General features: G+C 43.8%; 1 protein-coding gene across 1 annotated transcript in view; it reads left to right on the top strand.

Annotated features, from left to right (window-relative positions):
• The first annotated feature begins 5,283 nt into the window (after positions 1-5,283).
• The window catches only part of LOC142286388 (uncharacterized), a 57,513-nt gene continuing 35,766 nt past the window's right edge, over positions 5,284-27,030 (top strand). Inside the window, exons 1-3 of the mRNA XM_075333354.1 lie at positions 5,284-5,424; positions 5,554-5,733; positions 6,236-6,311. Of these exons, the coding sequence (XP_075189469.1) occupies positions 5,347-5,424; positions 5,554-5,733; positions 6,236-6,311 (334 nt within the window). The 5' untranslated portion in view covers positions 5,284-5,346. The remainder of the gene's footprint in view (positions 5,425-5,553; positions 5,734-6,235; positions 6,312-27,030) is intronic.

Genomic DNA, 27,030 nt, shown 5'->3' with positions numbered 1-27,030 from the left:
TCTCTTTCTTCTCTCCCCCCACCCCCCCCCCCTCTCTTTCTTCTCTCCCCCCACCCCCCGCCCCCCCCCCCTCTCTTTCTTCTCTCCCCCCACCCCCCCCCCCTCTCTTTCTTCTCTCCCCCCACCCCCCCCCCCCTCTCTTTCTCTCTCCCCCCACCCCCCCCCCCTCTCTTTCTTCTCTCCCCCCACCCCCCCCCCTCTCTTTCTTCTCTCCCCCACCCCCCCCCCTCTCTTTCTTCTCTCCCCCCACCCCCCCCCCCCTCTCTTTCTTCTCTCCCCCCACCCCCCCCCCTCTCTTTCTTCTCTCCCCCCACCCCCCCCCCTCTCTTCTTCTCTCCCCCACCCCCCCCCTCTCTTTCTTCTCTCCCCCCACCCCCCCCCTCTCTTCTTCTCTCTTTCTTCTCTCCCCCCACCCCCCCCCCTCTCTTTCTTCTCTCCCCCCCACCCCCCCCCCTCTCTTTCTTCTCTCCCCCCACCCCCCCCCCTCTCTTTCTTCTCTCCCCCCACCCCCCCCCCCTCTCTTTCTTCTCTCCCCCCCACCCCCCCCCCCCCTCTCTTTCTTCTCTCCCCCCCACCCCCCCCCCCCTCTCTTTCCTTCTCTCCCCCCCACCCCCCCCCCCCTCTCTTTCTTCTCTCCCCCACCCCCCCCCCTCTCTTCTTCTCTCCCCCCCACCCCCCCCCCCCTCTCTTTCTTCTCTCCCCCCACCCCCCCCCCCTCTCTTTCTTCTCTCCCCCCCACCCCCCCCCCCCCTCTCCTGGCATGGTCAGTACAGAAATCTCTCCATCGTGGAGGGGTGAGGAGGGAGTAATAAACATGGAGTCCCTACTGTGTCTGTGTATTTATTTCTAATAAAGTATTTTTCTCTGTGTTTCTTTTTTTTTTTTTAAACCCTTTGTTGGAGATTCTTAATGGCCAGGTTAAACTTGGCCTGACATTAAGAATCTCGGGCTTTATACCAGCTGGTAAAACATAGCTAGTATTAACCCCTTATTACCCAGCATGCCACCTGCCACCAGGGCCACTGGAAGAGTTGGATACAGCGCCTGAAGATGGCGCTTCTATAAAAGCGCCGTTTTCTGTGGCAGCTGTGGACTGCAATTCGCAGTGGGGGGCCCAGAAAGTTTGGGCTCCCTGCACTGTGGATTCCAATCCCCAGCTGCCTAGTTGTACCTGGCTGGACTCAAAAATTTGGTGAAGCCCACATCATTTTTTTTTTTTTTTTAATTATTTCATGAAATTCATGAAAAAAAGGGCTTCTCTATATTTTTGGTTCCCAGCCGGGTACAACTAGGCAGCTGGGGGTTGGGGGCAGCCCGTAGCTGCCTGCTGTACCTGGCTAGCATACAAAAATATGGCGAAGCCCACGTCATTTTCTTAAAAATGTTTTCAGGGAAAAACCTTTATAAAAAAAAAATGCTTCCCTGCATTTCTATTGCCAGTGAAAGTAACACCAAGCAGCGGGGGCTAGCAGCCAGTAGCTGCTTTGGTTACCCTTAGCAATAGAAAATGCAGCGGGAGCCCACAAACAATGTGATTTTTTTTGTTTTTTTATTTTTAATGATTTTTTTTTAAAAAAAATCGGCATGGGCTTAGCCCATCGAGCACCAGAGCATTTTACTGCTCAATTCATCCCAAGTAATCAGATGACTCCAGTGTCGGCCGATTACTTGTTCTGTGTCCCCCTGCATCCATCGCAGCGTGTACGGGCTGTGAGGTCAGCGGAGTGGAGACAGTGACATGCTCCTGCCTCTGACACATAGTGTGCTGCATGTCACTATCTTTCTCCACTCTGGCACTTGTTGTGCAGGTGACCGGATGCTACATGTCACTAACTGTCTCCACTATGGGACTTGTTGTGCAGGTGAGAGTGTATACAGTTGGTACTATGCAGCAGAAATCACAGAGTGGGGCAGTTAGTGACATGTATCATCCGGTCACCTGCACAACAAGTCCAGAGTGGAGACAGTGACATGCTCTGCTCTGACACATAGTGTGCTGCATGTCACTATCTTTCACCACTCTGGGACTTGTTGTGCAGGTGACCGGATGATACATGTCACTAACTGCCCCACTCTGAGACTTGTTCAGGTGAGAGTGTATACAGTTGGAACAATGCAGCAGAAGTCACAGAGTGGAGCAAGTTAGTGACATGTATCATCCGGTCACCTGCACAACAAGTCCCAGAGTGGATACAGTGACATGCAGCACACTATGTGTCAGAGCAGAGCATGTCACCAACTTGCTCTGTCACCTGCGGTGCTGCATGTCACGTTTTTGCCGCGATTTGGTGCCTTTTTTGCTGCGTTTTTGCTCACTGCGTTTTTAATCAGTGCACAATGCCATTAAAGATTGTTGATGAAAAAAATAAAAAGGTCTGATGTCATTTCCTTATTCAAAATGTTCATTGTATGCAGGAGAGCAGACAGCAGCTGCAGAACTACAAGGCTCAGCATCCTCCATTCACTAGTGTATGCAGGAGAGCAGAGAGCAGCTGCAGAACTACAAGGCTCAGCATCCTCCATCCAGGACTGTATGCAGTTTTTTACCCAAAAAGAAAAAAAAAATGACATGGGCTTCGCCATATTTTTGTATGCTAGCCGGGTACAGCAGGCAGGTACGGGCTGCCCCCAACCCCCAGCTGCCTATTTGTAGCCGGCTGGGAACCAAAAATATAGAGAAGCCCTTTTTTTTTTTTAATTATTTCATGAATTTCATGAAATAATTTAAAAAAAAAAATGACGTAAGCTTCGCCTAATTTTAGTGTCCAGCCGGGGTACAACTAGGCAGCTGGGGATTGGAATCCACAGTGAAGGGTGCCCAAGCTTTCTGGGCACCCCCACTGTGAATTGCAGTCCGCAGCCACCCCGGAAAATGGCGCTTTCATAGAAGCGCCATCTTCTGGCGCTGTATCCAACTCTTCCAGCTGTCCTGATGCCGGGTGACTAGCTGGGTAATAATGGAGTTAGGGCTAGCTGTATATTATCAGCTAGCCCTAAGCCCGAAATTCATGGTGTCATGCCAATATTAGACATGGCCACCATGAATTTCTAGCAAAGATTAAAAAAAAACACAACACACAGAAAAATATTTTTATTAGAAATAAAACACAACACAATTAGTGACTCCATCTTTATTGAAATAAACCCCCCTCCGCAGTAATCCTGGGTTAGGGTCCCGCGCCGTCCAATCCGGATCCAATATCATCTGATCGGTTTGCTGGAAGGCAAAGCGATCAGATGATGTGTCAGGTTAAAGGATGTGAATCACATCATACATCAGCTGATTGTATAAAAGGCGATTATACAATCAGCTGAAGCATCAGTGCAAAAATAAATAAATACTCACATCTGTGCTAATTACCGGCAGCTCCTGCAGTGATCGGATGAGAGTCTGATCCTGGCCCATCACTGCAGCAGCTGCCGGTAATCAGCTGATGAAGTCCCCTGACGGCAGGATCAGCTGATAGCCGGCCGTGCGCGAAAAAGCCGGCGACACCACGAGAATCGATCAGCTGATGCGTCAGGTGACTGCATCAGGTGATCCACCGCCAGGTCCTGCAAGCTTCGTGCGTGCCCCGGGGAGACACCGCCAGAGCGGCGGGACCGAGACAGGGGCTGGAAGCAGGCATGGCACCCGGACCCTGCAGACAGGTGAGTATGGCATACACACACACACACACTCACACACACACTGTATATACACACACACACTGTATATACACACACACACACACACTGTATATACACACACACTGTATATACACACACACTGTATATACACACACACACACTGTATATACACACACACATACACTGTATATACGCGCACACACACTTTCTTCCCCTGGCTGTGTAGAGCTGCTGCTGTCTCTGTATGATTGATCTCAGTGCATCCACTGGGAAGAGGCAGGGAGGAGGGTTTGGGTGGGAGCAGAGTGGGTGTATTGGACACAATGGGTGTGTTAGATAAGCCAGACACCGCCCTAGAGCCACAAAGAATTCTGGGACTTGTAGGAACTGAACACAGGAAGTCAGAGGAGAGATTAACCCCATCAGAGCTGGAGCCAGCAATGACCGTGTGCTGCTAGTGCACAATAAAAGGTAATTTTGCTGAAAAAACATAATAGATGTGTTGAGGGGCACATATTAGCAAGATTTATCAGAAAAAAAAAATCAGTTTTGGTAACTGGACAACTTCTTTAAGTTTCATATTTTCTACTCTTAAACACTAGGGGGAGCAGCTGCTGAAATCCTACAGAAATCCTACTGTAGAAATATCTCACATTACAGCTGCAGTAAAAGTGGGTGGAGTCTGTCCTCTTGTGTGTGATGGCACAGTTCCCCCTCCCAATCTGGGTGTTTCCTTAAGGATAAGGGAAGATGAAATGTAGGAACACAGTGCGGAGCCATTTTGTTGGTGACCACAAATGTCTAAAGTGTCACCAAGGACAGCTGATAGCGCTCTGCAAGAACTGGTCCAGCAATGCTTTGCCGCATGCACGCATGCACGCCCACCCACAATGCTCTGCCAAATGCCCGCCCGCAATACTCTTCCACATGCACGCACACACAATGCTCTACCACATGCATGCCCACAATGCTTTGCCACATGCACACCCGCAATGCTCTGGCACATGCACGCCCGCAATGCTCTGGCACATGCACGCCCGCAATGCTCTGGCACATGCATGTCCGCGATGCTCTGCCACATGCACGCCCGCAATGCTCTGCCACATATATGCCCGTAATGCTCTGTGACATGCACGCACATTGCTGTGCCACACAAACACACCGGGCTGAGCACCTAGCGTACCCGAGCACAGCGATGCTCGTGAGAGTGGTTTACATACGTAAAGCATCCGATCTCCGCACCTTCTTGGAAAGGTCTGAGTTTGTACCGAACACTGAACTTCAGGTTCGCTCATCTCTAGTGGTGAATAAAAATCACTTTAGTAAAATAAAAAAAAATCAGTTTGTGTCGCCATTTTCCGACACCGGTAACATTATTCTTTTTGCATCGATGGAGTTGAGTGAGGACTTGTTTTTTGCTTGATGAGCCGACATTTTCATTGATACCATTCTAGGTGCAATATGGATAATTGATCACTTTTCATTGTGTTTATATTGCTATAAAAATAATGTGCTACTTTTATCGGTCGGTTTTACTACTTACATAGCACATTTCATGTTTAATTTTATTCCTACCCAAGTGATATCTTACCTCCGTTATTATCTACAGTATTTTACATATCGGCTCATGTCCTTCCCATTCAGGTCCTTATAATATCGGATCCTCTCAGTGGAGATCTTCTATAGAAGAGAATTCTCCTGATTGCCCCGTGAAGGATGGATAAGGACAGGGACAAGATGGCGGAGAGGATATTACACCTCACCCTAGAGATCCTCTTCCGGCTTACTGGAGAGGTGAGAGATTCTGATGATGTCACATTACATCATTCTTATCTATGGGAATAACAGATGGACAGAACTGGAGAGGTGAGGACTCTGGAAATGTCTGGAGTGAGATTTCTTACTGTGTCTCTCCATAACCAGGATTACACAGTAGTGAAGAAGACCTCTAGTGAGCGCTGTCAGGCCCCTGTGTCTGAGGGATGGGGAAGACCCCTGAGCCCAATCACGGGGCCTCCATCTCACCCCCCGATACATGAGGACATCAATGACCAGAAGATCCTAGAACTCACCTACAAGATGATTGAGCTGCTGACTGGAGAGGTGACACTGCTGGGAATGCTGGGACATTATACAGTAACGCTATGAAGGGATCGGGGGTGACGGTATCATTGTATGTGTCAGGTTCCTAGAAGGTGTCAGGACGTCACCGTCTATTTCTCCATGGAGGAGTGGGAGTATTTAGAGTATTAGCCCCAGCCCCCTGATGACGCCAGTGTGGTGAAACATGTTGGGGAGGCTACTGCATTATGTCTTTTAAATAGCGAACATTAGTGGTCATTCATGACAGGAATGATATAGAGATTATTCACAGACTTCGGTCTGGATCAGAAACTTTTCCATAAGGAACGATTATCTATATCAATAAGAGATAGACCACAATGTTCAGTGGTTTTAATTTGTATGTCCTCATATCTTAAACAATGGAATAAAAGTTACATTTTAAATTGATCAGTCTTTAGTTTAGGGATTTAGTTGCCAATGGCAAATTGTAAATTGATTGCTGTCTACCCCTACGCTGACTGATAGAACGAATTTTCAGTAGCCGGAGTATTTAGAAGGACACAAAGATCTGTACAAGGACGTCATGATGGAGGATCCCCAGCCCCTCACATCACCAGGTAATAGACAGGACTAAATACACACGGCCTATAATTATCTGTATGTAAGGAATGAATTTAGTCCCTGTATGTGTCTCCTCCAGTTCTATCCAGTGAGAGGACAACACCAGAGAGATGTCCCCGTCCTCTTCTCCCACAGGACTGTAAACAAGAAGCTCCCGATGTTCCTCAGGATGTGTTTCCTCCAGATCTATCCAGTAAGATATCTACTCATGTACTTTCTGCACTAATTTTGTGTTTACATTTTTAGGCTTTCTGCTCTATTTTTTTCAGCTGTATTTTCTTTGTTTCTGCTTCTTCTGTTGTTTGTTTCTAGTTCCTTCTCAATATCGCTATGATGGCAACTCAAAAATTTACAGAGAGTTCATGAATACCCTTCAAGATGGAGTTCGTCCATCTTGAATCCCTATGTATTAATACCTGTGTTTGTGTGCAATGATGCATGATTCTGTAAATTATGCTACTTGGTGTTCCTCCCCCCCCCTTTCTGTATGTGAGATTGTGGATATCTGTATATAAATTGATATCAGTGTTGTATTTATCACACTGAATATGTCTATGGGGTTTGTATATTCCCCAAAGTACTGTGCACATGTTTATATGTTACTTTTTCGTGGTATGATCTTCATGTGCACTTTTCCAGTTCACATCTAGGGGGAGTTCTGTGTTATTATTATGCACATGCCCGAGTCCTCAGCGTCTCCCTGCTGCCATGGTTACGTGTGGTAACATAATGAGTGGTGCAGATGGTGACGCGTCCAGTCCCCACGTGATATCCTGGCCGGGTGGAGATGCAGAAGGACTCGTGCAGGCAGCAACTGCACATGTGCACGCATTCACACTCTCATTGGCTTAAAGTATACCATGTGATCGTGTGGGCTGTTCACAAAAGGTCCTGTTCGTCTATCATTGCTGCCACTCTTACCTTGCCTGGTTGACAAAGCTACAAGCGAAACGCGCGTCCTCAGGCTTGGTGTGAATCCCCGCCACCTCTGGGTACTGGTAGATATGACTGCTACTTGATTTGTTATATATGTGCTGCTAAAATTCTTGTCTGATCCACTAGGATATGTATAGCACTTTATATGGGACAGTGTGCAATGTTTATGTAATCCCCCTATTTCTGTGGTAATAGTAATTGTATTGCACATGACACTTTATTCCCTGTATCCTTTGTGGACATATACTTCCTTGTAGCAATAATGGGATTTAATTAACTATTTACTGAATACCTGGATACCCTTTTTGACCCCTGCTCTCCATATACAATTATGAGTGTTATAATATGGTATTTGCCAGCTAATAAAATATTTATTGTTATCCCTTAAACCACAATTCTCCGTTTTTTGTTGAATTATGCCTGTGGTGGGTTATTTACCTATTTGTTTTTTTTTCCAAACCTTTTTTATTAAGTTTCCAATTATATAAAACCGTTACAAAATAATTATGATTACAAAATGCGTTCATTCAACTGACAAGTTATGACATAGAAAAGAGTAATATTCCAGCTTGTGAGTCCCTAAAGTTCTTCAGTTGAAAATGATGCATAGTAAATTAGAGCAAAGGATTCGACCTAAAACACTTGTAACACAAAACCTTGAAACCCTTTGTCATTCTTTAGTATTTTGAGTGTCGATGTCGTATCTTAAGTCTTCCTTAACGTCTCATCTCCCCCTCCCTCCTGGGTCTCCACTAGGTGAACCTCAATATCCCCAAGCTATCCTGGATTTCATTCAGAAGGTACCACTCAGTTCGCATGAAAGGTGTCACCAGAGTATTTATTTCTCCCCGCGTGAAATGGATTTCTATAAAGTTTGTCCACCTCCCAAAGAATTTGTCTGTCTTCTTGTCCTTATCCCTTTCCGCCTCTAGTTTCTCCAATCTCAGAAGGTTGTGTAAGTCGTCGATAACCTCCTTTGTAGATGGAGCTTCCCTATGTATCCAATGTCTTAAGATGCACCGTTTAGCTATCATGGCTAGGTCATGAATGATTGCAAACAGGGCCGGATTAAGGTTGGTGGGGGCCCCTGGGCAGAAAATCTGGTGGGGGCCCCATAAACGTTAACATTTTTAGCCATAACAGTAAAGCCCGAACTGTAGCATTTAGATATAAATCCAATGAACATGTGTCTTATCCTGTTCTGCCACATTCAGATTTCCAGTACTACAATACAGACACAGTCCAGGATAACTCACAGCAGTCACTTATACACAGAAAGATCGATCGCGCTGTTCCCTGCTGCCATCAGTGGCCCCTTGACACGATCACGGGAAGTCGATGGTTGCTATGGTAGCGGCGGGCCATGTAATGACCCCTGTTGCTATCATGACATTTTTCTGTCACAGTCGATAGAGCGCCGACTCACACAGGAATGCTGTATTTCTGCTAATCAGAGCTGTACAGCTCTGATCAACAGGGATGCACAAGCGATCAGACTGCTGATCCTTATAGCTCTCAAGGGGACAAGTAAAATAAATACAAAATGTAAAAAAAATAAATAAAAAGTTCAAATCATGCCTCATTCGCCCCACTGAAAATAAAACAATTAAAAAAATATACACATATTTGATATCTCAGAGTTCAGAAATGCCCGATCAGTAAAAATATAAAATCATTTAATCAGATCGGTAAATGGTGTAGCGAGAAAAAAATCCAAATGCCAAAATTATGTTTTTGGGTCGCCACAAAATTTTTAAAAAGGTCCAATAACGGGCGATCAAAAAATAGCAACTACATAAAAATTGTATAATTGAAAACACCAGCTCAAGACGCAAAAATATTAGCAGTCACTGGGCCTCACATCCCAAAAAATTAGAACACTACGGGTTTCAAAAAATGGCACCAAAAGCAGAATTCTTTTTTTTAACAAACTTCTGAATTTTTTTAACCCCTTAGATAAAAGTAAGAGTATACCTGTTTGGTATCTATGAACTCAGCATCATAATGACATGGTAGTTTTACAATATAGTGAACATGGTGAATAAAATAACCCAAAAACAATCATACAATTGCACTTTTTTTGCAATTTTATCGCACTTGGATTTTTTTCCCTGTTTCCTAGTACAATATATGGTAAAACTGATGATTTCACTCAAAAGTACAATTTGTCACGCAAAAAATAAGCCCTTATATGGCAAGATTGATGGAAAAATAAAAAAGTTACGGCTCTCAGAAGGGGGAAAAAAAAAACGGAAAATCGGGGTGAAGGAGTTCAATTTTGAGTACTATAATACTATGACAAAATTTTATGAAGTCAATATCAATAACAAAACTGATAGCTGTCAGTGAATGGTGTGACGACATGGACTCTCATGGGTTAAAGTTTCTTAAAATTCAGCCAGACAGCTTGATAAATTGTTTATAGATGGGGGAGAAGTCCCTCATTGTTTTTACAAGACTCTTGTTGACTCAATGTAATTGTGTTGGCCACTGAAAGCCAGACGTATTGTTCTCCAGACTTTTTCAGTAATCATTGTATTGTAGTTGTGTATTGATAATGTAATTACCTTAGTAGCCATTGTCTAGTCGGTGACTTGCCGACTCCATGTAGATATACTGAGTCTTTCTATGCACATCATTTAAATGAACATTACCCATGCAGCTTGAAATTCATCCAATGGGAGAAGCAATCTTGTCCAACCAATCGATGAGGACGCAGTGTATCCTAAGGAAAGGTTATGGCTATAAAAGGGATTTCTTTAAGCCACCAGGGTTGATGACTGGCACTCTCACTTGTTTACTTCCCCCTTATGAAGCTTGAGGCGAGACGCGTAGGGGCACACGCTGCATGATCTTCTTGGTCTAGTCTAACACATGGGTAAGCAGTATTTGGCTGAATCTCTCTCTAGCGTAAAACGCTCTGTTTGAATTTTTTATGGCAGTTACTATTATAGCCAATTATATATGATAGATATAAGGAGACTTTTTGCTTTTCTATCTGGAGAGTGGTGATCTTAATTGTTGGAACCTCCATCTACTCAGCCACGCTGCCTTACCCTGCTATCCCCATGGTTCACCATTTGGATATATGACATACTGCATTTCCATGGGTTTTCATCTCTAGCCTGTTACACTATACATGTTTGGGTGAATGTGCTATATTCTGTCCTCATTTCCCTGTGTCATTTCTAAACATTGTATACTCTAATTTAATATTATGGAAATCCAACCTGTTTTTATATATCCTATAATAAAAATGTTTTTTATATGCATCAATTAAGGTTGTGATTTTGATTTATTATGACTCTTCTGTGCACTTTGAGTCCTTTTGCTCTTTGGTATTCAATATATGTGTCAAGGACGTGCCTCAGCGGCCATTCGATAGCCGCATATGTGTTTCCACGACAGCGGTCTTTTTTATTCAGGGTTGATGAAGGTTGATGGATGCTGATGGATCCAGTCTAAGCTCTTTGGAGCTGACTAGAGGATCAGGATATCTTATGGCTTCAATCTAGGGACCCCGGTTCCGGTTGGAGACCATATCCACAGCCTAGGGATTTCGACTCCGGCTGCCAGGATTTTAACATCAAACCAGGACTACCTAAGGAGGACACTCAGGTTGGGACAGTTCAGTCAAAAGAAAATGAATACCTAAGTCCATATTAATATAATAATCTCATGAAGAGTCACCAAAAATCGAATTATATTCCTAAAAAATACTCAACAATATTCAAAAGACCATGATAGTTCAATGCAATATATAGATTTTTTATTAATTAATTCATACAAAATTTATCTAGGGGTACAAAAAAGAGCAGGCAGAACCACAGACTGTGCAATTAAAAAGTTTTTATAAAAACCGCAGGGGGGCGCGTGTTTGACATACACGGTCTGAGCATAACATAATTATATAATTATATACATGGGCACCATGATTGTGGATGGAAAAAACATGATTACAACCCAAATTTTGTGTCAGCATGCAATAATAATCCTAAATGAGGTTTAGGAAAATACCTCTGTTCAACAAGAAAGGTCTGAACATGACATGATTATATAATTATATACATGGACAACATGATTGTAGATGGAGAGAAACATAATTACAATCCAGATTCTATAACTATATGCAGTAATGATCCCAAATGAAGTTAAATAACTCAATTTGTATAAAAAAATGGCCTGAGATCACTTCACATAACAAACATGGCCATGTAGCAAAAGATTCACACCCATATTGTTCCAATAAAGGTATAACCACTAGCAGCCATCCACATTTCAGATGAAAAAGGTTTGCAATCAGAGTATGCACTACATGTGCGCATATAGGGTGCCCAGGACATGTGGAGGTACAATGACCTACCCAGAAACCGCTACACACACCGCCCTGCACCTCGACGCGTTTCGCTATCGCTTCATCGGGAGGTGACCTCATTGTTTTTACAAGACTCTTGTTGACTCAATGTAATTGTGTTGGCCACTGACAGCCAGACGTATAGTTCTCCAGACTTTTTCAGTAATCATTGTATTGTAGTTGTGTATTGATAATGTAATTACCTTATGTCTTGCTAAATTCTACTAAAAAGGGGGCTGAAAGCCCGTACTTACGAAGCGCTCACTGATATCCTAATCAGGCACGAATACTAAGATTCTTTATAGCAAGATACTATTTATTTTAATAGCACATGAATATATATAGTCAATGGTACATAGGCATAAGAACTATAGTCATAGAAACTTATACAATAACAGAAATATGCATCAACATTACCGTTTGTTGTAGCAATCCTTTCACATCGGAGGGAACTCGAGTTAATGATAAGGAATCAACATGGCATCTTGCATCACAGGAACAGTGCGTACGTACACTTCAATGTCCTGGAAGGTTTCCCTAACATTAAGCGAGTTCGGTGTATTTTTTATAGGAAAACTTTGTAGGTTGGGTTTAAATGGTCACCAGCATGTGACAGCTGAGTCATGTTCATGTAACTTGACCACAAGCTGCTGTGGGCACTGGCAGCTTCCTGCACATTTCCTGCACATCCTGCCAGTTGACAACTGGCCGACCACAGTTTGACCATAGTGTTAGTGAAATATTGCAATGAGCCGTAAATTTCATATGCAAGCTTCCTTAAACCTGTCTTTAAGCCAACCACAAGTTTCCGGTAAGTGGAACTGTAAATGTGACTTCCCCATTATCTTGAAACTGCTTCAAGACATGTATTCTTTGGTCATCATATTGGCCTTCCAAAGGACATCTCTTTGATACTGAATTATTGATAGGTCAAATAATATCTGGGATCACTCCTATCTTTTGATTATGATTCCTATCTAATTACATTCATACTTCAGTCATATCACATTGGTATCACAATCGGTCCTTGATCCCAGGGATTATTTTCCATCATCAGTATTCCACTAGAAGAAGATCACTCGGAATATACCATACCATGACCAAGAAATATTGTTTGCCACAAATTTTGTTTTCTTGGTTTGTTTAGATAAACGTTGAATCACAAATATAATCACTTTCACTACTTTTGTACAGTATATTAAAACTAAAAGCAATATTATCTGAAAAGCTCCCTTGAATATCATGTGTTTTGGCATTTGCTCGATATTCAAAGGAATCATTACACAATACATTTCCCGATATGTTACTAAGTTACTATGTTATTAAGTTTCACTAGTCCCATTTATGAACATATTGGCATAAGGCCATAACATATCATGAATTGTCCTTTCCACTAAGATGGGTTTAAAAACATCTACAGTATTTATAGCTGTCCCAAAACTTATTTTTATATTCTTTATAGGGATGAATCCCAGGTTAGTCAGTCCAGTCTTATTTCTTGGTACCCAAATTCCTCCCTTAAAAGCCAGATATTGCAAATTGGTGACTGTTGCATTCAAATTGCCTTGCCACCATGGAAGATTGATCCATCCCACTATGGAAATGGGTACTGTAGTATTCTATAGACGAACACTTCGAGTGTCTTTATCAGCAAGATGATCAGAACAACTTTTCTACTTTAAGATTTCCTCCATCGATACCGGGACATCCAGATAAGGGATACTGGTGGCTGTAACCGGAGAATGTGTACAGATCCAGCAATCTGTGTGTTGAAAATGTGATGGTGCATCAGAAATGTATTCGCCATAGGTTCCTCCTGATGTAGACTTGTCCATCCAACGACCAAAGAGGCAAACATCAAACACAGGAATTTCTCCATCTCATCACTATCGAGCTCTTCCCAGTAACCGATACCATGGATTCCGCTTATTTACAACACCTTCTGCAAATAAAGATACACTATTATTCTCGTAAATAACATTTTTCTTGTGGGACATATTCCCACTTCCCCACTCCTGGTCTCATCAGGAAAGTACGATCTTTTCCGACCGCTATTACCGCTGTCTCTGAGTGCGGTCCTTGGAGGTTTTGAATCCATATTTTTGCTCCTACATTTTTAATATTAGAGGATCCAAAACCTTTAGTACCCCGTATTGTTAATTCTGCTGGGGCAGTTCCTTCTCTTATTTCAGACAAGTTTATTGGAATTATTAACATCTGAGCCACCTTCTGGTGTTTCATCAATATCAAAGGTTCATTTCCCAAATTTAACATCAGTACCTTGATTTCTCCCTGATAATCTGCCTCTATTACCCCTCCCACCACTATGGCTCCTTTTAACGCTAAACTAGAACAAGTGGCTATTGGACCATAATGATCCTTTGGTGTATGGCAACCCAATCCTGTTGAAATTGGTTTTACCTTACCTGGGGGTACCACGACAGTTTCCAATGTACTGAGGTCTAAACCTGCTGAATAAGGTGTCGCTCTTTCTGGTGTGCCCAAACAGCTGTACCTTGCCTTGTCAACTGTTGGACTGACTTGTCTGATGGCTGCTGCTTTATCTGCTTCTGAATTAAACAAACATTCAAGTGAGTTAGTAGGGACATGAGCATCAACATGAAATACAGTGGTCTTGGTAGATTGAATAATCCCTTCAATGTCTTGCCACACTTCCCTGACCATCTCAGACACATTTTGCTGTTCCTCTCCCCAGTGGAACTCATATTTTTTCCTCGTTACTTTGTACAAATGAGCCAACATTTGTCCCAAATGAGGGATATGTTGTCTCCAAAAATCAAACAATCCAATATAAGACTGAGTCTCCTGTTTGGATTTAGGGACTGGAAAATTAATAATTTTCTGTCTGGCATTGGGCAAGATCTCTCTGTGCCCCTTGTTCCACTGAATCCCTAGAAATGTTACCACCAGAGACGGTCCTTGAACCTTGGCATCATTGATTTCCCATCCTTTACTCCTCATATGAGCAACCAGTTTTGTCAATTGATCTTTCACACTTTGCTCATCTTGTCCTTGTATCATTATATCATTGATATAATGTGAGATCTGCATTTCCTTATGACAAGACATAACCCCAAAGGAGAATTTTCCTTCTGTTAGATTAAGAGTCATCCATTTTAGGATATCAATTCCCAAAATATATTCTGGTATAGGAACTACCAGTACCGTATAGTCCTTGATAGGTAAATTATAAATTACCTATCTTCAAAGCTACCTGTGTCTGAACCCCGGTGATCACTTGACCACCTAGTCCAGCAATTTTTACTCGAGGTCCTTTTATTTTTTCTGGGTTTCCATGAATTAAAGTAGCCTCCGCCCCCGTGTCAATCCAAGCTGGGACTCTTTGAACATGTATGCTAAGATTGACGTAGGGACGTTCGTCCCTTTTTATCAATAGGGGGGCTTGGCTGGCTACCTATGGTAAATCACTTCCTTCTGAACTTTCATTTACACAGACTTCAGTCTGTGTATTAGCCCTTCCTTCCGTGACCTTTGTGGCCACGGCTGCAGCCAGTTCTTCCCATGGATAAACTGACTGAATATCTTCCCAAGACACTTTCTTTGGGGGGTTTTCCCCTTTTCCTTCTGATTTCTTTACCTTGGGGGTTTTTGAGCCCCCTTCCACATTTGTAGTGGTCACTTTCTTTGCAGATAGAACTTTCTGTTTGTACAACTTCCATAATTCTCCTGTCTCCTTTCCATCCATCCTTTCCTTATTGATCCCGGCTTTAAGCAAAGCCTGGAACATGTCTTTGCGAGACACCCGTGGGGCCTCCCCTACTGATTTCTCTTTCCAATCAGGATTGTTTGGCTTACTGTTACCAACATGGCCTCCAGGGGACGATTTATCCCACTGTCCCATATCCTGTAACTCCCTCATCCTCCCTAGAACTACACCGATTGATTCTCCAGTCAGCGCTACAGTAAACCTTAAAATAACTGTTTTGTATGCTGGAGGAGCATGTTTAACCAGCCTATTACTTATGCTGGCTGTCAATGGGTACTGGAGATAATCATCATCCAGTCCCAAAAGAGGAAGAGCATTCCTCATTGCTTCTTCCTTCAGCCGTTCCATACCATCTTTTAAGGTATACCAAGGTTTATCATTGATAGGAAAGTCTGCTTCTGATGGGTATTTGTCCAGAAAAGCATGGCCTAGGATCATGATTAAGTTTTGAGTACCATGCTCATTATGATCAACAAAATAATTTTTTATTGATCTCTGAATTACTGGGTCCTGAGACATGGTGACAAATTTTGCCACGTCTCCGGCGTCAAAGTGCACTCCACCTCCTCCGAGATTGTGCACCCTGACCAACCAGGGAATTTCTCCTTCTCCTGGTTTTTGTCTAAACTGTGTTAAAATGCTATCAACTTCTCCCTGAGAGTAATCTTCAATGGTTACTCGATTTTTTACATGAGGAATCGTTCTCTCATTTGTGATGGCATTACCATCTTCGTCATATTGCAGATTCCCCTCACCATCCCGGACATGTTCCCGGATGATCTCATTCTCTGTCCTCTCTAGGCGCCTCCTTACTGGATTAGCCTGAATCTTCCCTTTATGGTAATCCTCCTCATCAGATGATGAAGATGAATCCCACACATCCCCATCCCAAGTATCGGGATCCCAGTTTATAGAAGCTGGGACGATACTTTTAGGTACTTTGGTTTTATTTACTTTTCCTCTTCTTTTCTTGTACTTATTTTGAGCAATTTGGATTTTATTTACCTTTCCTCTTCTTTTCTTGTACTTATTTTGAGCAATTTTTATGGCAGCTTTTTGTGCCACATTCTGATAATGTTCCAATTTATCCTTCAACAGTCTGGTATTACATTCCAGAACTGTTTTCAGGCCACCTAATTCTATCATCTTTTGTTCCATCTGGGAACTTTTCTTCTGCATCTTTAGATTACGCTCATGCATTACACTGTATGCACTTGCCAAAATCCAGATGTGCTGTGCTAAAGACACTACATCACCTGTTTTCACAGGGACACTACCGAATATATTCACAACATCAGTAGATTCACTACCCATAAGCTTGTCCTGCCATTGTTCTGCCAATCCACAAGACACTACATCACCTGCTTTCACAGGGGCACCACTGAGTACATTCACAACATCAGTAGCTTCACTACCCTTAAGCCTGTCCTGCCATTGTTCTGCCAATCCACAAGACACTACATCACCTCTTTTCACAGGGGCACCACTGAGTACATTCACAACATCAGTAGCTTCACTACCCTTAAGCTTGTCCTGCCATTGTTCTGCCAATCCACAAGACACTACATCACCTGTTTTCACAGGGGCACTACTGAGTACATTCACAACATCAGTAGGTACACAACCCTTAAGCTTATTCTGCCATTGTTCTGCCAATCCACAAGACACTACATCACCTGTTTTCACAGGGGCACTACTGAGTACATTCACCACATCAGTAGCTTCACTACCCTTAAGCTTGTCCTGCCATTGTTCTGCCAATCCACAATTGACCAATTCATGTGCTATAAGATTGTAGGGAGCCTCAATCCAGCTCGGGATCTCCACAACAACCTCCTTAACATTATCCTTACGTTTTCTTAACATTTTGACACTATGCAAAAAGATTGAAAAAAATATCTGGAAATTTGCCAAATATATGTTTTTAATTTCTAAATTACAAAAATTCGTTAATTACTTCTTATAGAAGTAATCCTGCCGACTACGCCAATTTATGTCTTGCTAAATTCTACTAAAAAGGGGGCTGAAAGCCCGTACTTACGAAGCGCTCACTGATATCCTAATCAGGCACGAATACTAAGATTCTTTATAGCAAGATACTTATTTATTTTAATAGCACATGAATATATAGTCAATGGTACATAGGCATAAGAACTATAGTCATAGAAACTTATACAATAACAGAAATATGCATCAACATTACCATTATGTTGTAGCAATCCTTTCACATCGGAGGAAACTCGAGTTAATGATAAGGAATCAACATGGCATCTTGCATCACAGGAACAGTGCGTACGTACACTTCAATGTCCTGGAAGGTTTCCCTAACATTAAGCGAGTCCGGTGTATTTTTTATAGGAAAACTTTGTAGGTTGTGTTTAAATGGTCACCAGCATGTGACAGCTGAGTCATGTTCATGTAACTTGACCACAAGCTGCTGTGGGCACTGGCAGCTTCCTGCACATTTCCTGCACATCCTGCCAGTTGACAACTGGCCGACCACAGTTTGACCATAGTGTTAGTGAAATATTGCAATGAGCCGTAAATTTCATATGCAAGCTTCCTTAAACCTGTCTTTAAGCCAACCAGAAGTTTCCGGTAAGTGGAACTGTAAATGTGACTTCCCCATTATCTTGAAACTGCTTCAAGACATGTATTCCTTGGTCATCATATTGGCCTTCCAAAGGACATCTCTTTGATACTGAATTATTGATAGGTCAAATAATATCTGGGATCACTCCTATCTTTTGATTATGATTCCTATCTAATTACATTCATACTTCAGTCATATCACATTGGTATCACACCTTAGTAGCCATTGTCTAGTTGGTGACTTGCCGACTCCATGTAGATATACTGAGTCTTTCTATGCACATCATTTAAATGAACATTATCCATGCAGCTTGAAATTCATCCAATGGGAGAAGCAATCTTGTCCAACCAATCGATGAGGACGCAGTGTATCCTAAGGAAAGGTTATGGCTATAAAAAGGACTTCTTTAAGCCACCAGGGTTGATGAAGGTTGATGGATGCTGATGGATCCAGTCTAAGGCGGGCTTTGCACGCTGCGACATCGGTAACAATGTGTTACCGATGCTGCAGCGATAGTCCCGCCCCCGTCGCACGTGCAATATCTAGTGAAAGCTGCCGTAGCGATTATTATCACTACGGCAGTTTCACACGCACATACCTGCCGTGCGACGTCCCTCTGGCCGGCGACCCGCCTCCTTCCTAAGGGGGCGGGTCGTGCGGCGTCACAGCGACGTCACACGGCAGGCGGCCAATTGAAGTGGAGGGGCGGAGATGAGCAGGATGTAAACATCCCGCCCACCTCCGTCCTTCTCATTGCAGCCAGGAGGCAGGTAAGGTGATGTTCCTCGCTCCTGCGGCTTTACATACAGCGATGTGTGCTGCCGCAGGAGCGAGGAACAACATCGCACCTGACGCTGCACCGGCATTATGGAAATGTCGGAGGCTGCAGCGATGATACGATAACGACGCTTTTGCGCTCGTTCATCATATCAAAAAGGATTTACACGTTGCGATATCGACTGCGACGCCGGATGTGCGTCACTTTCGATTTGACCCCATCGACATCGCACGTGCAATGTCGCAACATGCAAAGCTGCCCTAAGCTCTTTGGAGCTGACTAGAGGATCAGGATATCTTATGGCTTCAATCTATTGACCCCGGTTCCGGTTGGAGACCATATCCACAGCCTAGGGATTTCGACTCCGGTTGCCAGGATTTTAACATCAAACCAGGACTACCTAAGGAGGACACTCAGGTTGGGACAGTTCAGTCACCTGTTACAGACTTTGCAGACCTCACACAGCTTCCTGAATCTGGCATTATTCCTTTCTCGGTGGGTACCCGCCAAAAGCGGGGTGCTGCTGGACTGGAGTAAGCGGCCCTGGAAGCTCTGAGGCATGGACATTCTAAATCCCTGGTGAGCCAGCGGAAGGGTGAGACTCTGTTGCCTGTTACATTTGTGTTTTGCTGGTTATGTGTTATGTACCGTTAATTGTTTGGGGATCCAATAAAGTCTAATTATTGTGGTTCCCTCACCCTGTGTTGTCTGAGTAGTGTTACGCCCACGGTTAAGGAGGCCGGCGTTCAGTTGGGATGAGCCCTGAGCGAACGCTGTCTTTCTAAAGGCGGCGGGTTTTAGTGGACGAGAGCACCCACTGAGCCCCGTGTCTCCACAAATGGCACTCAGCAATATGTCTGGCACATGTACATGGAAAGAACACATTAAACTCCAGGGGGGGCATCATTTTACTGCAAGGGGTGTATGTAATTATACTCCAGGAGGCGGTTATATCACAATAAGTTAGTATATGAATATACAGTGGTACCTCGCTTAACGAGTAACCCACATAACGAGATTTTCGCTATACAAGCAAAGCTTTCTGTGAATTTGTAACCCGCTTTACGAGAAAGCTTTGCTGTACGAGCGAAATTCTCACCTCACACACTTCCGGTTTCGTCCATCCACCACACTCTGACCCGCACTTACAGTCCACACAAGCACACACAAGCACGCACAAACACACACAAACACACACGTATGCACGCACATACAGTATAATGCTCACTTTACCTTCCGTTCCACCGCCGGTCTCATGGATCTTGTAGTTCCCGGGTACATCGCGACGTCCTCGAGGCGAACTACAAGACCCAGGAGGCCGGCGGTGGAACGAAGGTAAGGTGAGCATATAACATAGTGTACCTTACGTTTCATCGCCGGCCTCCTGGGTGCTGTAGTGCGCCGTTCCACGCTGGGATTCTGCCTCCATAGCGACGAGGGAGGAACTTCCTGTCACCGCTGCTGAATGGCAGATCGCTGGCCAATCAGAGGCAAGCAGCTCTGCCTTGACGTCAGCGCTCTAGCAGGGAAGTTCCTGCCTCGTCGTTATGGAAACGCGATACACGGCCCGGCCCCGTACTGGTGAACAGCAAGTCCCAGGAGACCGGCGATGGAGCGGAATGTAAGGTGAGCATGTAGTATCTGCGTGTGCATGTGTTTGTGTGAGTTTGTGTGTGTTTGTGTGAGTTTGTTTGTGTTTGTACATGTTTGTGTGTGTTTGTGCATGTGTGGAATGATAGAATAGGGGACCAGGATGGGACATTTAACCCGTTGTGGAACGGATCGTCAGCACTGCAATGATTTCCTATGGGAAATCTTGCTTTGCTGAACGAGTACCTTGTTTAACAAGCACAGTCCCAGAACGGATTGTTCTCGTTAAGCAAGGTACCACTGTACTCAAAAAGGGGATAATGATTATAGTCAAAGGGATGGGGGGCATTATTCTATGATTATACTCCACTCTAGGGAGGGGGCGTTATTTTATGATTATACTCCATTAGTGAGGTGTTTTATTCTATTATATTGCAGGGGAAGGGGGGGGCATTATTTTATGATTGTTCTCCAGGTGAGGGGAGTGTTATCCTATAATTATACTCCAGTGGGGGAGGGGGCATTATTATATGATTATAATCTACGTGGGGGGCATTATTATATGATTATAATCTCTGTGGGGGAGGGAGCATTATTATATGATTATAATCTACGTGGGGGGCATTATTATATGATTATAATCTCTGTGGGGGCGTTATGCTATGATTATATATTAGTGTGGGGAGGGTGTTATTGTATAATTATACTCCAGTGGGGGAAGGGACATTATTATATGATTACAATCTAGTGGGAGAGGGAGCATTATTATATGATTACAATCTAGTGGGGGAGGGAGCATTATTATATGATTACAATCTAGTGGGGGAGGGAGCATTATTATATGATTACAATCTAGTGGGGGAGGGAGCATTATTATATGATTACAATCTAGTGGGGGAGGGAGCATTATTATATGATTACAATCTAGTGGGGGAGGGAGCATTATTATATGATTACAATCTAGTGGGGGAGGGAGCATTATTATATGATTACAATCTAGTGGGGGAGGGAGCATTATTATATGATTACAATCTAGTGGGGGAGGGAGCATTATTATATGATTACAATCTAGTGGGGGAGGGGGCATTATTATATGATTACAATCTAGTGGGGGAGAGGGTATTATTATATGATTATACTCCAGTGGGGGAGGGGGCATTATTATATGATTACAATCTAGTGGGGGAGGGAGCATTATTATATGATTACAATCTAGTGGGGGAGGGAGCATTATTATATGATTACAATCTAGTGGGGGAGGGGGCATTATTATATGATTACAATCTAGTGGGGGAGGGAGCATTATTATATGATTACAATCTAGTGGGGGAGGGAGCATTATTATATGATTACAATCTAGTGGGGGAGGGAGCATTATTATATGATTACAATCTAGTGGGGGAGGGAGCATTATTATATGATTACAATCTAGTGGGGGAGGGGGCATTATTATATGATTACAATCTAGTGGGGGAGGGAGCATTATTATATGATTACAATCTAGTGGGGGAGGGGGCATTATTATATGATTATACTCCAGTGGGGGAGGGGGCATTATTATATGATTACAATCTAGTGGGGGAGGGAGCATTATTATATGATTACAATCTAGTGGGGGAGGGGGCATTATTATATGATTATACTCCAGTGGGGGAGGGGGCATTATTATATGATTACAATCTAGTGGGGGAGGGGGCATTATTATATGATTATACTCCAGTGGGGGGGGGCATTATTATATGATTACAATCTAGTGGGGGAGGGAGCATTATTATATGATTACAATCTAGTGGGGGAGGGAGCATTATTATATGATTACAATCTAGTGGGGGAGGGGGCATTGTTATATGATTACAATCTAGTGGGGGAGGGAGCATTATTATATGATTACAATCTAGTGGGGGAGGGGGCATTATTATATGATTACAATCTAGTGGGGGGGGGCATTATTATATGATTACAATCTAGTGGGGGAGGGGGCATTATTATATGATTACAATCTAGTGGGGGAGGGGGCATTATTATATGATTACAATCTAGTGGGGGAGGGAGCATTATTATATGATTACAATCTAGTGGGGGAGGGGGCATTATTATATGATTACAATCTAGGGAAGGGGCTTAAATTCTGATTATATGAAAAGGGAATTAAGGAGGTGTAGGTAGGTTTAAACAATGATGGGTGTCAGGGACTATACTGCAATGTAGCTCCTATGTAGGTCGTTCATACACACTTCACCTCTTGCAGTAAAATGACCTTCCCCCCAAAAAAACTCCAGTAACAAAATATACACCACTTGCAATAAAATGTCCCTGTCTCCACCTTTCATGTACAGCTATATACAGTTATTCCCCCTTACTGATAGCTCTGTTTCGAGTTACTTGGAGAGCACTGTAGCCCCCTCTACACCCCCCTCCCCCTGCCCTGCTGAGTGACCTTACTCTCACAGCTGACATCCCGCGCGTCCTTCTATCACAGCCTGCATCTCTCATGGACGGTTCAGGCTCTAGCTGCATCCACAGCAGCAGGATGGCCGTGACACATCAGAGACGATGAATTTCCCGCCCCCACAATCCTCTCGGGCAGATAACAGCCGCGGCAGAGAGGAAACACGCAGTGAGGGAGCTGAAAATCAAAATGACATCTGTCTCCCTGCACCGCCCCCCTCTGGAGCCTGGCGGACGGCACACTGTGCAACTGCACTACTCACATATAGATGCTAAAGCCAGCTATGATCACGGGGGCCGCCAACACAGGAAGCCGAAGACAGATGGTGGTGGGGGCCCCCTTGGAGGCTCTTGTGGTGGGGGCCCCTGGGCGGCAGCCCCGCCTGCCCTGCTTATAACCCGGCCCTGATTGCAAATGTCCTTTTGTCCTGAATACTTGGCCCCCCTCTAACTCCTCCTTCAAAGACATGGAAAATCCACACCATTACCTCTAATTTACAAAATATTCCCCATATTGATTGGGCCAAAATTCTGACTTGATTCCAGAACTTTTGAATTTTCTTACATTCCCATAACCCATGTAACATGTCCGTTTTCTCTTTTTGACATTTGGGACACCGCGCCTCTCTTCCCGGAATGTTATAGCCCACAATGGCCCTATGTAATATCCTGAACTGAGTGTCTCTCCATCCCTCGTTGATGACGTGCTTTCGCATTTGAACCCATCCTTTCAGTATGCTTCCTGTCACTTCTTGTCCTTTCAGTTGTTTTCCCCACGCTGTAAGGGTGCGACTATCCTCCCGAGATATGAGCACTCCCTTAAATGTTTGATAAATTTGGGAGACATTTACATTTGTTGCATCACATTCCAGGAGCTCATCAATCAGGCTTTTGTTCAATTAGAAGGTTATCTCCGGCACACTAATAATTTCCAATAGACCAAAAAATGAACGCAGTAGTTGGATATCAAAATCTCTTTCTTTTATTTTGTTAGTGCAAAATGTGAAAAAAAGGGGTGCTGTACAATTGTCCGCCAGGTGTCGACGTTTCGGCTAACAAGCCTTCATCAGGTCGGACAGGCTTGACCTATACTGGAGTAATAGCTTGGTAAGTGTGTAAGATGGCTGCCAGGATATGGAGACCTCCGTGTGGAGACAACCTCTATGGGGTCCCTTGGTGTTGCCGGTGTACAGGGTCAGGTCTTACGAATATGTGAGATATGAAAGTTATTGAGGTCGTATTTGTCAAGCACTTCCCGACCTGTCATCCACCTTCTCTCTTCCACATTCATAACATCCTTCATTCTCTGGATACCCTTCTCTTTCCAACTAATAAATAGCTTGTTATCTCGCCCCTGGGGGAAGCTTGGCGCTGCCCAGGGATTTAAATATTTAGACACCTTCCACGCAAGTCCCAACTTCCTTCTTACCAATTTCCAGGTCAACATGGTATCCCAAAATATCATTGAATTTTTTATATGGCCTTCAACCCCAGACAATGAGGAGTGGAGAATAGACGTCAGATCCCATGGTGCTGCGTATTTATTTTTCAAACCATAATCTGAGTGTCTACTTGTTCCTCTTAGCCAATCAATCACATGTCTCATAATGCACACGAGGTTATAACCCCTAACATCTGGGAAACTGAGTCCTCCCTCCTCCACTGACTTCATCAGCGTACGTAGCTTTATTCTAGGTTTCTTCCCCCTCCATACAAAATCTGCATACGCTGAGTTGAGTCTGTTGACATCTTTTAGTTTCAACAATAGCGGAATCGTCTGGAAGGGATACAACAACCTAGGAAAGCTCATCATTTTTACTAGGTGGCATCTTGCCAGAAGTGGTAAGGGCAGACCCCTCCACCCCCTTAGTTGGGTTATGATTTTTTTAATCAGCGGGTCATAGTTCAATTTATAAATTGCTTCCACCGATCTTCCTATATGCACTCCTAAGCACTTGATTGATGTCTGTGCTATAGGTATCCCACATAGACAACCATCTCTCGAGCTTCTACCTGTTATCCCTTGGTATCCCCATAAAAACAAGATCTCACACTTTTTTTGTTTCACTTAAAGCCTGAGAGTGAACCAAATTTTTCAATCATGGCAAGAGTCTGTGCCAAATCCACGTTAGGATCCCCCATATACAATATCACAGCATCAGCAAAAAGTGCTGTAATCCCTTTGAAACTGTTTTGTCCTTGTAGTACTCTTGATAGTGGCTCGATTGCCAAATTAAATAACAGGGGTGATAACGGGCAACCTTTTCTCGTCCCCCTCATCAGGGGAACACATCCGACAGGAAGCCTGGGGTATGGACCCTAGCTCCCGAATTGGCGTATAAGCCCCTGATGTAGAGTCTCATTCTGCCTTCAATCCCTGTGGCCTCCATCACCTTGTCCAGCCATCTCCAATTGACATTGTTGAATGCTTTCTCAGCATCGAGTGTGACTAGAGCAGGTCTTGCCCCTCCCTCCGTGCGCCCCAATCTAACCGCGTCTACCACTAGGATCGTCTTTCTAATGTTAGTTACAGCATTTCTCCCTTTGATAAACCCTAACTGTTGGTCTGATATTATCCTGGGTAAAATAATGGCCAGTCTGTCAGCCATGATTTTAGACATTAGTTTCAGATCTTGATTGATGAGCGATATGGGTCTGTAACTGGAAGGGTCATTCAGATCTTTGGTTCCCTTCGGGAGTAATTTGATATATGCTATGTTGGCATTTCTAGGAAAAGGTCCTGGTGCCTTATTGATGTTGAGCTTCCTGATTGCTCTTGTCACCTCCTCCACTGTTATGTCTTCATTTAAGGCTCCCCTGTCTTCCTCCGTCAAACTAGGCATTTCGGCTTGTCTTAACCATTCTTCCGCATTAGGTGTGTGATTATTTCCTGTCCTGTATAACTTTCTATAGTAGTCCCCCAGCAACTTGTTGATAACCTTAGGGTCTGTGGTTACCTCTCTCTCCTTTGTTTTCAGTTTAGAGATCACCGTTACTTTTCTACTACCTCTTGCCAGATTTGCCAGCATCCTTCCCGCCTTGTTACCGAATCTATGAAGATCGGCTTCTTTGTGTGACCAGTATAATTGTTCCTTTTTTTTGGCTCACTCATCAAAGCCTCTCTTTGCCTCCAACCATTTGTCTTTTAGCGTGCTAGACCTATCTGTCAAGTACTTTGTATACGCTATCCGCACTACCTCGCTGTGATAGTTGTAATTCTCGTTGGTCTTCCTTTTTAATCATTGCCGCATACCCCACCAAGCGTCCCCGCAGGACCGCTTTTGCCATTTCCCAGTATAGCACTGGGGTCACCCTGTGTTCCTTGTTATCCTCTGCGAATTCCTCCCACCACTCTTTTAGTATCTTATGAAAATTATCTTGTCTGAGGAGGAACGACGGGAATCGCCAAATAATGTCGGACCCTCTCCTAAACTTTTCTCTGATGTCCACTCTCACCAGGCTATGGTCAGAGATCACCATGTTTTCTATCATACACTTTTGTACTTCATTCACAAGATCCCAAGACATTCATATCTGATCTATGCGTGACCAGCTATCATGCGGATGGGAGAAGTGTGTGAACTCTCTGTCATGCGGATGAGTTAGTCTCCAAATATCTTTCAGACCTACATCCTCCAATGCTACATCCCTGTTGACTGAACTCCTGTCCCCTGCACCAGTCTTCCCCTCCCTCCTCCCTCTGTCTTCAGCCGAGTCCTGGACTGTGTTGAAGTCTCCCGCCACTATGATATTGGGCTCCTCATCAGATAATATGATGGTCTTTATATTGTCATGCAACGCGGTCTGTTGCGAGTTCGGCCCATACACGATATAGATACTGAGTCTGCCAGCTGGACTAGTAATTGTTAAGTGCTGCCACCTCCCCTGATCATCCTCCTCATGTGCCACTACTTCATGAATTAGTTGCTTATTTATTAAAATCATGGTGCCCGCTTTCCTGCCTTGCGCTGCTGCCCCATAGACTGAGCCCACCCAGTGTTTCTTCATGCGGTAAAAGTCCTCCCTCCCGAAGTGTGTTTCTTGCAGTAGGGCAATATCTGTTTTTAACCGCTTCAGGTGTCTTAGTATCATCGCCCTTTTGTTGGGTGATCTCAAGCCTTTAACGTTCCATGTTATTAATTGTACCATGATTGCCTAAATAACCTGGTCTTGCCATGTCCACCCCTTAGATCCCCACCATTGGGGGAAACGAGACGACCTATCCTACGTTCCCGCATAATTCCATTAGAATGACATTCCCTTCCTCC

This window comes from Anomaloglossus baeobatrachus, unplaced genomic scaffold, assembly GCF_048569485.1.
Source record: "Anomaloglossus baeobatrachus isolate aAnoBae1 unplaced genomic scaffold, aAnoBae1.hap1 Scaffold_654, whole genome shotgun sequence".
NCBI lineage: Eukaryota > Metazoa > Chordata > Amphibia > Anura > Aromobatidae > Anomaloglossus > Anomaloglossus baeobatrachus.
Note: the sequence above shows the minus strand (reverse complement) of the source record. Positions and strands in the feature narration are given on the sequence as shown.